Consider the following 13,915-nt stretch of genomic DNA (forward strand, 5'->3'; position numbering starts at 1 on the left):
TCCACAGGGACTTAGGGAGGAGGCTCACCTCCCCTGAGTCCCTTTCAGTTTTGTGGAGAAGGGAGGATGATTAAATGACTGTTTGTTAGGGGGACAGCCAACAGGGACCACAGTTTATAAACCTGCCTCCCTTCAATTGTCCAGAACGGCTGTGAGTACACAGTAGGGGTTTAGTGGGTTGCTGAGGTGTGGGAAGTCCCAGACACAGGGGCTCCTTCCTCGACCCTGGTTCCCAGTCCCCAACTGCTGTCCCCTCCCTGCTGCCCTCTCCCCACAGACTGCCTGGGCTCCCACTTCACCTGGCTGCAGGCTGTCTTCACCAACTTCCCCGCCCTGCTCCAGTTTGTGAGTGATCTGAAGTGTGTGACTGGTTTCTGCCCCCGGGACTTCGAGGACTATGGCTGTGCCTGCAGGTTTGAGATGGAGGGGCTGCCCGTGGATGGGTCTGACAGGTGAGCCACACCCACAGGTAAGCTGTAAGAGGCCTGGCTGGTACCTGGGCAGAGCATAGGTGTCGAAAGCTTTCAGGACATGTCTTGATTCTCCTTACCTGCGGGGTGACTGGTGGTCTCAGCTTCAAAGTGCAATGTACTTTGTGATCTTCTCATATCCTGGATGTGTCCGAGATGCAGAATTTCTGTGTAGGGTTTCTCCAGGTTGGGCTCTCCAGGGTCAGAACCACCTGGATGCTTGCTAAAAATGCAGATTCTAGGGATGCCCAAGTGGCTTGGTCAGTTAAGCATCTGCCTTTGACTCAGGTCATGATCCCAGAGTCCTGGGATTTAATCCTGCATGGGGGTTGGGGGGGTCCTTGCTTAGCAGGGACCCTGCTTCTCCCTCTGCCTGTGGTTCCCCTGCTGCACTCTCTCTTTGTCTCACTCTCCCTTTCTCTCTGGCAAATAAATAAACAAAATCTTTAAAATGCAGATTCTAGGGACACACCCCAGACCCACCGACTCAGACTACATCTAGCTAGACCCTGGAAGTCTGAATTTCAGACAAGCTCCCTGGTGACTCTTAAACATGACAGAATTGTTCTTTATTCAGACAGTCTTGCTCACCAGAGGTAAAGCAACCATGCAGGTTTCTGTTTAATTTTCCACAAACATGCACATAACATTTGAACATTGTGCTTAATATAAGCAGAATACTATCCCCACTATCCCCACTATCCCCACTATCCCCACTTTAAAAAGGTAAACACCTAGCAAGGAATACAGAGAAGATACAAGGGGTCAGTAAAGATGTGTGCCCTCAATATTCACAGGGAGGGGAAATTAACACAAGAGATCCACTTTCACACATCAGATTAGCAATAAAATTTAAAATCTGAGAAGCATCGAGTGTCAGCAAGGATCTGGCAAATAGATGCTGGCAGTGGGAAGGTCAGTTGGAAAAATTGGGTAGAATCTGTGTGTTACAGTGTGTTACCTACGACCCTGTAACTCCGGCTCTCTGCTCCTTACAGATGGGGTGACCCCTGGGCGAGTTACATCATTTCTTTGTGTTCCAGTTTCTTCCTCTGTAAAATGGAGGAATAAAACCATCTTCATAGAATTATTACTTAGGATTAAATGACCAAGTATACAGTACAGTGGCTGGGACTCTGCCTGGCTTACTGAGTTCACTTACTGAGAGTATTAGCGATTGGTAGCAACAATAACAGTAATAGTATGGCTATAGTAGGTCGTGGTGACACTGGTAGTAACAGTCATAGTAGTAGTCATAGTAGGACTGTAGTAGTAGTAGTAGTAGTAGTAGCAATAGCAGCAGTAACAGTTATCATAGTAGGTATAGTAGTATTAACTGTAGTGGTAATTGCAGTAATAGTAACACCAGCAGCAGTATTTGCAGCAATAGTAGAAATATTATTAATGCCGTAGAAGTAATAGTAGCAATAACAGCAGTAACAGTTATCATAGTAGCTGTAGTAGTATTAATAGTAATAGTAGTAGTGACGGTAGTAATAGCAACAGCAGCAGCAGTATTAGTGGCAGTTGTAGCAGTACTAGCAGAGCTGTAGTAGTGATAGTAATAGTAGTAATAACGGTAATTTCAGCCATAGTGGCAGCAGCAGCAGCAGTAGTAGGAAAGCAGGAATTTGAACTCATATCTCCCTGTACTCGGACCCATGGCCCTGCCTCACTGTTGTGATACCTATGCCCAAAGCCAGTGTGATGGAAGGTGTGCTCTCATAGAACTGGAAAGGATAGCCCATTGTCCTTTGCAATAGATTGGACAGTGCTTTATCTGCCCTGGAACTTTCCCTTTAGGATGCCCTCTCTGAACGCCTTGTACCCAAGGCACCAGGGCAACCTCCATGCTCCCCCAACACCTGTGCTTCCCTGTCCTGTACCTGCCACATAGGACAGTGCATGCACACGGTCTGTCTCCTGTTCCACCTAATGTCCTCTAAGGGGGGTTCTGCACCATGTTATTTCTTTGGACCCGCATCATGAACCATAGCATGGGGCATAGTAGGAACTCAGCAAATTGACTGACTGACTAGACAGTCAACCTCCAATTGCTTTTCAAGTTAATTAATTAATTGAATAAAAAGGGATATATCCTTGATTGCTCAGGGATAATGGGTTTGGAATCAGGCAATAGATCTCACCCATGTCCACATCTCCAAGAGAGGGTATAAGTTGCCTGTGGATCAAAACAGCATTTTTCCATGAGCCCGTTGGCCCCAGCTCGTTGACATTCAGAAAGAGAGAGGGTGATCTGAATGGAGCAGAGTGCCAGGACCATTTCTGGGAGTATATTTCCTTTCAGGTCCTCCCTTACCACTTTCTCTAATTATTAGAATACCTCTTCAACCTGGAAGTCAAAGAAATGAAGCAGTAATTCACTGTCTGCATGGTGAAAGTATCGATGGCCCCAAACTGGCAGAGTGATGAGCCACATCCAATTTCTATGACTTTTCACAGTTCAGTTGATGAGGTGCAGATTTCCAACAACCTGGAAGACTGGCCATTTCCACCTTGAACCAGATTCAAACAATAGTTGCTATCATTTACTGAGTGCCTGCCTCAGGGCAGGATCTATATAGATGTTTTCTTGAATCTCCCAAAATTCTCGAGTTAGGTATTTTGAGAAATTGAGTAGCTTGCCCAAGGCCATCACCAGCCTGTATATTGGTTCTTCTTTACATTGGTCTCCACTGACCTCCTGTGTGCCCTGCAAGAGCCTCCTGACTCCCATTTTAGTGTCAGCCTCACTCTGTGATGGACTTTGACCTTGGCAAGTTGCTGAGCCCTAAGAGTCTCTGTCTCCATGGGTGTAAATTCCCATAATGATAATAGAATCTGCTGTGTAGGTAATATAAGTCGAATAGTGTGTGTGTGTGTGTGCGTGTGTGTGTGCGTGCGTGCATGAGAGTGCTATTTGAAACAGGTCACTGCCAGGAATCATCCAGAGACACAACGATCACAGACTCCCGTCTCTTAACCCTCCCCCCGCTCTCACTTTGACCTCCCCTACCTGCCCCAGCTGCTGCTTCCAGCACCGCAGGTGCTATGAAGAGGCCGCTGAGATGGACTGTCTCCAAGACCCTGCCAAGCTCAGCACAGATGTCAACTGCGTCAGCAAGACGATCACATGTGGTGAGCATCTCCAGGTGTCCCTGGGAACTGGGCTGAGAAATGACAGCTCAGGAATCCCAGGCTTGGGCCAGACCCAGGGCTCCCAGGGTCCCCTCTCTTCATCACAGCCATTAAGGACATCATCACCTATACTCTGAGCCCCATGAGGGCTGGATCTGTGACATCTGTACCTTGCATGGAGTAGATGCACAATAAATGCTTTTTGAAATGAAAGAATAGTTGGTGGGCAGGTTATGTGATTTACAGTTTTATACTGCAGCAATCCTGGGAGCCTGGGGAGGCAGATGGTTTTCTGCTGATACATTGTGTGATATGGGAGCACTTACTCAACAAGTGAGAACCTCTACATGGGGAGGAGAAAACCTGCTTCAGAGATTTGTCATAAAAATTATACAATGCTTCAATGTAAAACTGCATTACACTTGTTAAATGGAAACAATGCTAAATGTAAAACAGTTAACACTGGGACTGGCCTATGTGAAGAAGTCAGTGTTGGGAGTGGAAGAGAGGCGAGGATGGATGAATTAGGTTTGTGGTTGCTGCTGTTTGTAAGAATCAGACATGTATTCAAAAAAATAAAGAATCAGACATGTATAGATGCAAATCTCAGCTCTCACCACCTTACTCACCATGTGATTCGAGGGATTTTATTTTGTGTCTCTGGGGAATCCTAGCAGAAGAATTAGAAGAGACAAAGGCACAGAGGAAAGAGGTAATGGCACCTTGGGCATGCTCTATGAGAGCCACCTTTATGAACACCTACTATGTGCCATAGTCTTTATACCCAGCACATGCGATCATCCCAACAATCTTATGAGATGGGGTCACTAGTCCCAGTTTTCAGATAAGGACAGGAAAACTCAAAGAAATTAAATAACTTGCCTAAAGGCACATAAGCTGCTAAGTGGTAAAGTCGGGGTTTGAGCCCAGGTTCAACTGACCCCAAAGTCCAGGTAGCAAGGACTGGCTGAAGTATGGCACATTGGGAAAGAGGGGAGGAGAGGCATGGGCATAGATCACTATCTGGTGAACATATAGTGGAAGTACCACCTACCCATCCCTCCAGCCAGCCAGCCAGCCACCAGCAGATACATACTGTGCAAGACAATTGTCTAGATATTGGGGAAATGCTGACCTTCTGAAACCTCCTCCCGGCTGCCAGACCCTGGAAATATCAAAGGGCTAGAGTATGTTAGACAGTGACAAGAGCCGTGGAGGGAAATAAACCAGGGGAAAGGTAGAGAGAGAGAGCTGGGTGGGGAAGCCTCCCTGAGCACATGCCCAGGGATAAAAGACTGAGGTGTGAGGCGGAAGCAAGCCTGTGGCCAGTAGGGAGGTACGTACACCCTTCGGCTCAAGGCACCCAGAATGCTTGGGCGACAGGACAGTCGGTCAGAAAGGGGGTGATGAGGTGGGAAAGAGAACAGGGACAGCAGCTTTTACATTGATTAGAAAGTCGTTGGAGGGTTTTGAAACCCCCAAAAGACATGGTTTGCCCTGAGTCTTGGAAGGCTCGTTCTGACTCCTCAAAGAGAGTGGACGGCAGCAGGGGGGCGGCCACTGACATAACCTGGGCATGAGCTGTAGTGGTGTGGAGGTGGAAAGCAGAGCCAATAGGATGGCCTGAAGTGTCGGGTGTGAGTGTGACGTAAGGAGTGGGCACCACTCCCAGACTGGGTCTACGCAGCCAAAGCTCACGGAGCCAAGCTGGATAACAGGACGACGCTTGCAGAAGGAGTGCAACCTCAGCAGGCAGATCAGGGTCAGTTTGGGAGCTTGCATTACCTCTTGGGATTCCAAATGAGATTTTCCAATCTGCTCTGCTCTGCCCTTGCCCTGTGCACAGAGTCTGGGGACCCTTGTGAGCACCTGCTGTGTGCCTGCAACAAGGCTGCCATAGAATGCTTGGCTCAGTCCCGGATCAACTCTTCCCTGAACCATCTGGACACTTCCTTCTGTGTGGCTCAGCCTCCAGGTGGGAAGAACCGGGCCCTGCATCAGCAGTGGGGCTGACGATCCGGGGCAGGGGCTGCTATGGGGGGTGTAGTTTCTGTGCACCTTCAGTCTGGCACCTTCTGACACCCCCAGACCCGCTGCTCTAAACAGGCTTTCCAATGTGTCTCTTTGCAGAGACAACCAGCACAGAAGAGCTGACGACACCTCTCCCCAGAGGTAAGGTCTTCTAGGGAAGCTGCTTTTACTTGCACCACAGCAGGGCCACTCTACAGAGGAAGCCGGTGGATACACCCCCCTCTGCAGGGCTTGTTGGCATGACCCACAGCACTGGCAATGTCTCTGCCTTTCCCTGGCCAAGGGGAGGCCATTAAGTCTGATAATCCCAGTTCACCCATCCAACAGCAAATGGGCCTCATGCAAACATTGTTCTTTGTTACATGAAGAGGTGTGCATTTAATCCAATGAAGAGATAGACCCCCATTCTTCCTCACTTGCTCTATGGTCAGAGCCCTGGTGTTCAGTGTGACCAGGACCAGGTCTAGTGCTCTGACAGAGAAAGCCCTCTCTCAGCTGATTGAGCTACTGGCCGCCAAGGCCACCTGGGAGCAGACCAGCTGTCTCCCTCCTCTGCCTTCCAGGACCTGTGACAGAGAGAGCAGCCTGGACCCCAATGGGGGGTTCCTTGAAGGAGAAGCTGTTTTCTGTGTGCCTCCTTCCCAGACAGGGTGGGCTTTAAATAGCTTCTACTGAAATAAGTGATCATTCCTACTCTAAGACAGGCATCTTATGGAAAATGTGAGAGTTCTTCTTCTGCCTGTCATTCCTGGTACACCAGTGTTAAAACTATCTCTCAATCCCAATGGAAAGTTCTAGGTGCATGTTGGCAGAGCACTCCTCCTTCCCTGGGGCTGGGGTCTCCTACCCAGTGCTGCAGCATGTGTTGAAGAAGCTGATATGATGAAAAAGAAGCCGATATGTGTGTGGGGGGATAGGGCACAGGTATGTGCTAGTGCAGGTGTGCATATGTGCGTGAGTAGGAGTGTGTGTACGTGTCCTACCTCTATGTGTCTTCTGAGTCTGGCACTCTTTATTCTGTGCTGTCTGCCTCCCTTTGGAACAGAGGTCTTCCTAAGTAGGGACGTCCTATTCCACAGCCACAAACCCTCAGGGTCTGCAGGCCTTTCACTGCCACAGCCTAGGTCTGCTAGTGTCACCTCCCTGGCCAGAACCCAGCTGGAGTCTCTCCTGAGCTGGGGCCCTGCTGGACACCTCACAACCCAGCAGATGCTTGAGGGGCAGGGAATCCCAAGACAGAACCAGCAGCCCTAGTCTGGCAGCACCTCTCATGGCCCCTTTCCTCCCTTGGTCCAGCAGTCCCAGCCTGTCCTTTGGGACTCGTGGTGCTTGATTGAGACACTGTGTTCCATCAGTCACTGATTTGGGAGCTTTCTTTTGCAGTGGTTCCTGTGGAGCTCACAGACACCAGTGCAAAGGCCCTTTCAGGAGAAGGTGAGCACAAGGGGACCAGTGTGTAACCCAAATACCCGCATTTTGATTGTATTATCGGCCTACTGGCTGGAATTAGCTTCCCTAAAATGCCCCCTGCCCAGCTTCTTATTGAAACTGCCCCGAGATCATTCCAGAGCCACCCTTAGCTCCTCCTGACCCCCAAATCTCTTCTCTACATGCTCTGCTTCCTCCCATACCCCTACTCCTACCTCAGGAGAATTGCCAGAGGCAAGACATTTATCCTCAACCATCTGAAGGTGATTTTCAGATGTACAACAAATACTTTTAGCATAAGTATGTCCCAAAAGTTGCATGGGATATACTTATACTAAAAGGCAATTAGTTGTTCATGTGAAATCTAAATTTAACCAGCCATCCTGTATTTTTATTTGCCAAGACTGGCAACCCTATGCCTCCAGGAGATCCCTCTGCACAACCACCTTCCCAGAAGTGTGTGTATTTCTCTCCTCTGCTGCTGCTTTGAGAACAGAAGCAGGGCTCATGGTGCAGCTTCTCCCTGGCTATCCTCCATGTCCAAGGGCATCGCATCCCCAACTATTCCCAGACAGCCTGTGCCTTGGACTCCATGAAAAAAAAAGAAAAAGAAATGGCACCTACGCAAGCCAAAGCTTCACCATATGCCCTGCCCGCACAGCAGCCATTCCCAAGCAGGATTCACAGTGGCCACTTCCATCCAAAATTGAGGACAAATCTGTCCCCCAACACACACGCACTCACACCCATGTCCTAGCAGTGCCCACAACGCTCTCCAGAAAAGGAGGCCGCCTCAAAGCAGGCACGAACATCAATTATGAAGGAAAAATAGGGCTCGTGATTGTTCTCACCATGGTGGAATGAAACAATTACGTTTTGGACTCAGGCAGCTTTGGGATGAAATCCTGCCTCTCCCATTTTTCAGCTGTAGGACTCTGGAAGCATGGATCAACCTCTCAAAGCTTCAGTTTCTTCATTTTGGACAGCAGGGATTGGCAATTATTTTTTTCTGTAATGGACCAGAAAGTAAGTATATTGGGTTTTGTGGACAGTCTCTGTCACAATGACCCAAGTTGCCATCACAGCAGGACAGCTACGACAATCTGTAATTGGGTGGGTGTGCCTGTGTTCAAAGGAAGCTTCATTTACAAAAACAGCCCAAGGGCTGGGCCATGGGGACCAACCCCTGGAAAGGGATGGGTCCTTCAGGGCAGCAGGGGCTTAAATGAGGGAAAACATGGGAAGACTCTGGAGCAGCATCTTCTTCAGAAATTCTGGCATGACAGTAAAACACAGCAATGCAGTCTTGAGTCACATCCAGGACACTGGACAACTTAGAATATGTGGTCTCATTTCTTGCTCCCACAACCCTGTGAAATCATTGCCATAACCTCCACACTGAGACGGTAAATGGAGCTGGAGAAAGAAAGCGTCCAAGACTGGGAGCTGGGTGGCAGGGCTAAGGTTCGAGGGCTCTGCCGTGTCTGTCTTTACCGCTAAGCTGAACTCCCTCTTCAGCTGTGCTCCTTTGTGGACCAGCTCTAGCAAAGGAACAGGATGGACCTTTCCCCCAGAGAGAGGTCTCATCACCCAAACATCGGCCTTATGCTAATCTGGCCCCTTGTCACTGAATCAGGACCAAAGTGTCAATCACTGCTCCTCATCAGACTGCCATGGGCTAACTCTCCTGGGGCCCCAGTCCCAAAGCTGTCTTGTTTGCAGGGGACCTCTGCCTGGCTTACGAGCTGAGCTGGGTGGATAACTGCAGTGGAGTGGTTTCCTTCCACAGTGGCTACTGGGACCAGTGCCGCCCACTGACCAGTTTCTCCAGAACAAGTAAGCAGGACAGACTGCACAGGAGCACAGCATGGAATCCAGTGGAGACATGCCTTCTCAATACACATGTTTAGCTCTGATGATCACTCTTTGACGGGGCTCCGAAGAAATACCAGGAGACCTACTTTTCAGATGATGGAGGACACTGAGGCTCTTGGAGGTTAAAATTTACAGATGGTCCAGCATGAGACCTGCTGGACTGGTCTCGAACCTCACCTCAGGCTGCAAGACTGGTTTTGTCTCCATGATACGGTAGTAACTCACAGGGAACAACCTTGTACCTGAAAACATCTAGGCCAGGATGTCATCAGAAGTGACCTAACCATTTACTTTGCTTATGGTGATGAATAACAATGGATTCTTTATTAATAAGCATAAATCACTCAAAATAACTTTTTACCAATTACTAAGAATGAAGAGATAAACAAGTGGACTCCTCGATTAAGAGGCAGGGACACCAAGGAGAACGTTGGTAGGCTGGTGTGTTTCTAAGCCCCTCCATATATCCTCTGAGTTCTCCCCCTGGCCCTAGGAGGCCCATATAACAGATGAAGGAGGCAGTCATTTGCCTGGGGGTAATACAGCATAGGATTCCGTTAGTAATGAACCTGCGCATTTTACTTTGAAGAGAACCATCTGCCTGGCTTAGAACCTTTGAGGTTCTATCTCTTTGCTGGAACATTTTTGTGTGTCCACATCATCAACCAATTGTAAGCCTGATTTCCACAGAACACCATTATAATCTTGATCTTTGACACATTGAATTTAAGGCAGTTCCTCCCTTCCCCGAGCCTGTTGGAGTTACCATTGCTAGCTCTCTGTGGTGTAGTCAGAAGAGAAATGGCACCCCAGCTCGGTGGTTAGGATGGTCAGGGGTTAGGATGGGTCACCTTACCCCTGGTTTGCATTCTGCCACTTCCTGGCTCCATGAACAAGTGACCTGTGTCTTCTGTGTGTCCCCTTTCTCAACTCTGAATAAGGGGTGAGCCTGGTGTTAACTCGTGGGGTTTTTGCTGAGTTGGTACAAGCCAAGTGCTTAATGCCATATCCAGCATATAGTATGTCTTCATCCGTTCCAGCTGCTACAACAAAATATCACACACTGTATCACCTGTGAACAACAGAATTTCTCTCTCGTGATTTCTAGATGCTGCAAGTCCAAACTTAAGACATAGATATGGTCAAGTTGGGCAAGGCCCACTTCCTGATTCATAGAGAGCCGCCATCTTGCTGTGTCCCATGGGGACTCTGTGGAGGCTCTTTCATAAGGACACAAATTCCATTCATGAAGCCTCCACCCTCATGACCCAATCATCCCCTAAAGGCCCCAAGACCACTGACGATTCGGTTTCAGCCAATGAATTTTGGGGAAACATAGACATTCAGTCTACAGCATTGTAGGAGCCTAATAACAGTTAACAGACTCATTTTACCAAGAACCAGGGCTCAGTAGTCTTTTGGGAGCCACAGAGCAAGGAACTAGAATCCACAATTCTATTGCCTTGTTTCTCTTTGTTCAAAAATATGTGATTAATTTTTTTGTTTGTTTAAACTCTAGAGATGTCTGCTTTCCTAAAGTATTTCAAAGATGCACCTGCTTCTAGCCCAGCAGGCTACAGCTGCCTTTTCCAGCATGTCTGTGTCTGGGGAGGGGAGTCTTTTTGTTTTAGCAGTGACCCTGACATCACCAAGCAACCCTGGGAGGTGACGAGGGGCAGAGCAATGTTGCCTCCTTGCCCAAAGGATGAGAACTGCTCCAGGACATAGGGGTGGAATAGGCTGGGGTCAACACTCACCCTGTCTCTTTTCTTTTGTGGGCAGAAGTGGGCCAAGACCAGGAAGGCACGGAAGCCACTAGGACCACATCCCCTCCAGGTAAGCACACTTGGCTTCTCCCACCAGCACACAATGGTTGTCCCTATATGTTTATGAGCTCGAGTGTGTTCTAAAACATGGAGGAATCATTGAGACAAATTTACTTTTATACCACCTCCCCCCCAAAGTAGACAAATGAAGTTAAAATGTAGATCCATGAGTAGGAAGAAATGGAAGCCTACCTGATAAAGAGATGCATTTAGAAAAATATGGAAAACAGTGTTTTGTTTTCTATTTAAATTACCTCTACTTCCATGTTACACAGCCACTTCTAATATCTGAAGGTGCTCCCTTCTAACGTCTCCTGCCTGCCAAGCATACCATGAATGTAATTCAAATGCACTAGAGATCACTTGGCACCATGGCTTTGTAGTCTGAACTGTATCACCTAAAAAATGAGATGATATTCCCCTGACATTAAATATCTTTCTATAACATGATTTTTAGTGGTGGCTGTACCATGGTTTCTGGTGTGGAATACCATAGAGCATGAGCCAGTTATTTCCAACATTTGTTCTTATAAATAGATATACGCTTTATACCCATCCACTTCTAATTTGTCACAATAAATGCCTAGAAGTTGAATTACTGCACAGAGGGCATAATCATTGCATGTATCCATGCAGTATGTATGTGTCCATATGTTGCCAAATTGCCCTAAAGAAACATTGAAACAACTTACCCTCATACCTCTCTCCCATGGCTGATACTGTGGACTACTATTTAAAAGCAAGTGAACAAAACCTCTACCACGTTAATAGAAAAAACCCATGGTAGCTCAATTCTCCTCTTCTCCTCTGATGGAAATTGAAAGTGGTGTTTTTTGTACCCAAGTTGGGTGGGCCTCTCACTCTGGGAGTTTTGGACCAGGCCTGGACAGAATTCCCACATCTTAACTGAATTTATGGTGACGGGTGACCAGTATCAGAGCTAAGAGCACTGAGACTTGGGCTAACTTTGCCCTCAGGTGCACAGTGACCTTCTCAGCCTTGGGGAATGAGGGCAAGAGGAATTTATTCCCCAATGGGGCGGCCATTCAGGCAGAGTGATGAATGCCGCATGCCCTCATCTAAGGGGATGAGGTAGGGGTCTCATGTTTGATTAGCACCAAGAATCCAGAGAGTTCTTTCTCAGAGGGTGAGGGCTTCTAGAAGGACACTCAGACTTGGCAAGGAGCACACACGAGCTTCTGGGGCTCCCTCTGCTTGTCGAGTTTTCCACCTGGAGAGTCTTTAACACCGAATCAGATGTGTCTTCACACTCACTGAACAATTCTAAGGGCTGTTCTTGACTTTTCCCTCCTTGCTAGGCATTTAGGTAGAAGGGTTATTCAAACACCAAAACAAGTATTATCAATATAGTTTTACAAAGGGGGAAATCAAGATTGAGAGAGGCAAGAGATCTGTCCAAGGTCACACAGTTAGTATGTGGCTGAGCTAAAATGCAAACTCAGATTGCCTTACCTCTAAAACGGAGTTCTTTCTACTCCACTCCACTGACTGGGTGAGTTCTCTCAAAAAGAAACAGAGCTGGCATTTGTTAATGGTGGAAAGTCAGATTTTACTCAGGTTTCCATAGCAGGGAAGGGAGGTTGTAGAGTAACCTCTTATCTGTATGGAGGTTACTGGGACTTTTAGAGGGAAAATGGGAGGGTGGACAACAGGCCAGAACTCCAGCAGAGTCAGGGCAGGGGAAAATTCCAAAAAGGGGGCAGGGGTCTGTTCTGAAAACTTAGGCAAGTCAGGTGTTGGGTCAGTGTGGGTCTCAAGCTCTAAGTTCTTTGGGCTGTCTTGAGCTTTCTTGGGCAGGAAGACAAGGGAAAGCAGGAGGCTGGGTCATCCTGGGGAAACCAGGCTGGGGTTGGTCTAAGTCTCCTAGCATAGGGGCAGGGCGTTGATGAAATAGTTTGTGCTGCGAATTTGCAGTTTTCATAGGCCAAGTTTGAGGCCTGGTTGAGAAGAGGGCCCAGAGGAGCCTGGCTAAAGTCTGGTCAAGGAAAGTGTCTGTCGGTTCCAGCAATCTGGTACATGGTGGAAAGAAAGCAATTCATGGGTTTCTGCTGGTGGGATTGGAGAGGAGGTGAGGCATGATGTTAGACCCAGAGGACTGAGAGAACAACAGAGCCACTAAAGCCTTGCTCCCACCCCCCAGGGAACAGAGCATTGAGCAAAGACTCAGAAGCCCAGATGTAAGAAGCAAACCAATATGGTGGGTCTGGGAGAGACTGCCAGTCAGGGGTCCCTGAGATGCCCAGGCTTCACCCTGTGCTCTGGGTCTGTAGATGGTGGAGCAGAGCTTACAAAGGCCCCTTTGGCTGGACCAAACAGGGTTGGAGGTGTCACTGCCTCTGGCCAAGAGAACAGGTGGGCCAACACAGAGCAAAGGGAAACCTGGACAGCACCAGGGAGCGATCCCCGGCAGCCTTACTGGCCTCAGCGAGGACCTGGCACTTAATTCAGACGATGGTGAGAAGGTCTTCCAGGATTCCCAGGAATTCGAGGCAGGTTGTGCTTGCCTACATCACTGAGCACCAGGAGTCAGCTTCATTTTTCCACCATTCTTATCTCTTCACTTGTAACCACCATGCTAGGCCTCCACTTGGCAGGTGCGTGATAGTAAATATGACATAGGCTGGGACAGGTCTGGTCGTGAGATGTCACTCAACTGGTCTAGCAGGGGCTCTTGCCCAATGTAACTTTATCATAGAGTATTCATGTATATGTGTTTGTTATATTTATGTTCCATCTACTTAATATTTTAGCACATTTTATTTATTTTTGTTTTAAATTTTTATTTAAATTCTAGTCAGTTAGCATATAGTGTAATATTGGTTTTGGGAGTAGAATTCAGTGACTCCCAGCCAGTGCTCATCACAAGTGCCCTCCTAGTATGCGTACCTCTTCTAGCCCAGCCCCCACCCACCCCTGTCCATCAATCCTCAGTTTTCTTCTCTATAGTGAAGTATCTCCTATGGTTTGCTTTCTTCTCTTTTCTTTTTCTTTCTTTTCCTTTCTTCTATGTTCATCTATTTTGGTTATTAAATTCCACATATGAGTGAAATTATATGGTATTTGTCCTTCTCTGACTTATTTTGCTTAGCATAATACCCTCTGGTTCCATCCACGTCATTACACATG

At 47.8% G+C, this 13,915-nt stretch overlaps 1 protein-coding gene across 1 annotated transcript in view; it reads left to right on the plus strand.

Annotated features, from left to right (window-relative positions):
• Positions 1-13,915, plus strand: part of OC90 (otoconin 90) — a 29,894-nt gene that overhangs the window by 8,066 nt on the left and 7,913 nt on the right. Inside the window, exons 4-9 of the mRNA XM_032873439.1 lie at positions 278-452; positions 3,496-3,608; positions 5,455-5,583; positions 5,739-5,780; positions 7,023-7,073; positions 10,725-10,778. Coding sequence (XP_032729330.1) covers positions 278-452; positions 3,496-3,608; positions 5,455-5,583; positions 5,739-5,780; positions 7,023-7,073; positions 10,725-10,778 — 564 coding nt within the window. The remainder of the gene's footprint in view (positions 1-277; positions 453-3,495; positions 3,609-5,454; positions 5,584-5,738; positions 5,781-7,022; positions 7,074-10,724; positions 10,779-13,915) is intronic.

This window comes from Lontra canadensis, unplaced genomic scaffold, assembly GCF_010015895.1.
Source record: "Lontra canadensis isolate GAN:19392208 unplaced genomic scaffold, GSC_riverotter_1.0 scaffold49, whole genome shotgun sequence".
NCBI classification, from domain to species: domain Eukaryota; kingdom Metazoa; phylum Chordata; class Mammalia; order Carnivora; family Mustelidae; genus Lontra; species Lontra canadensis.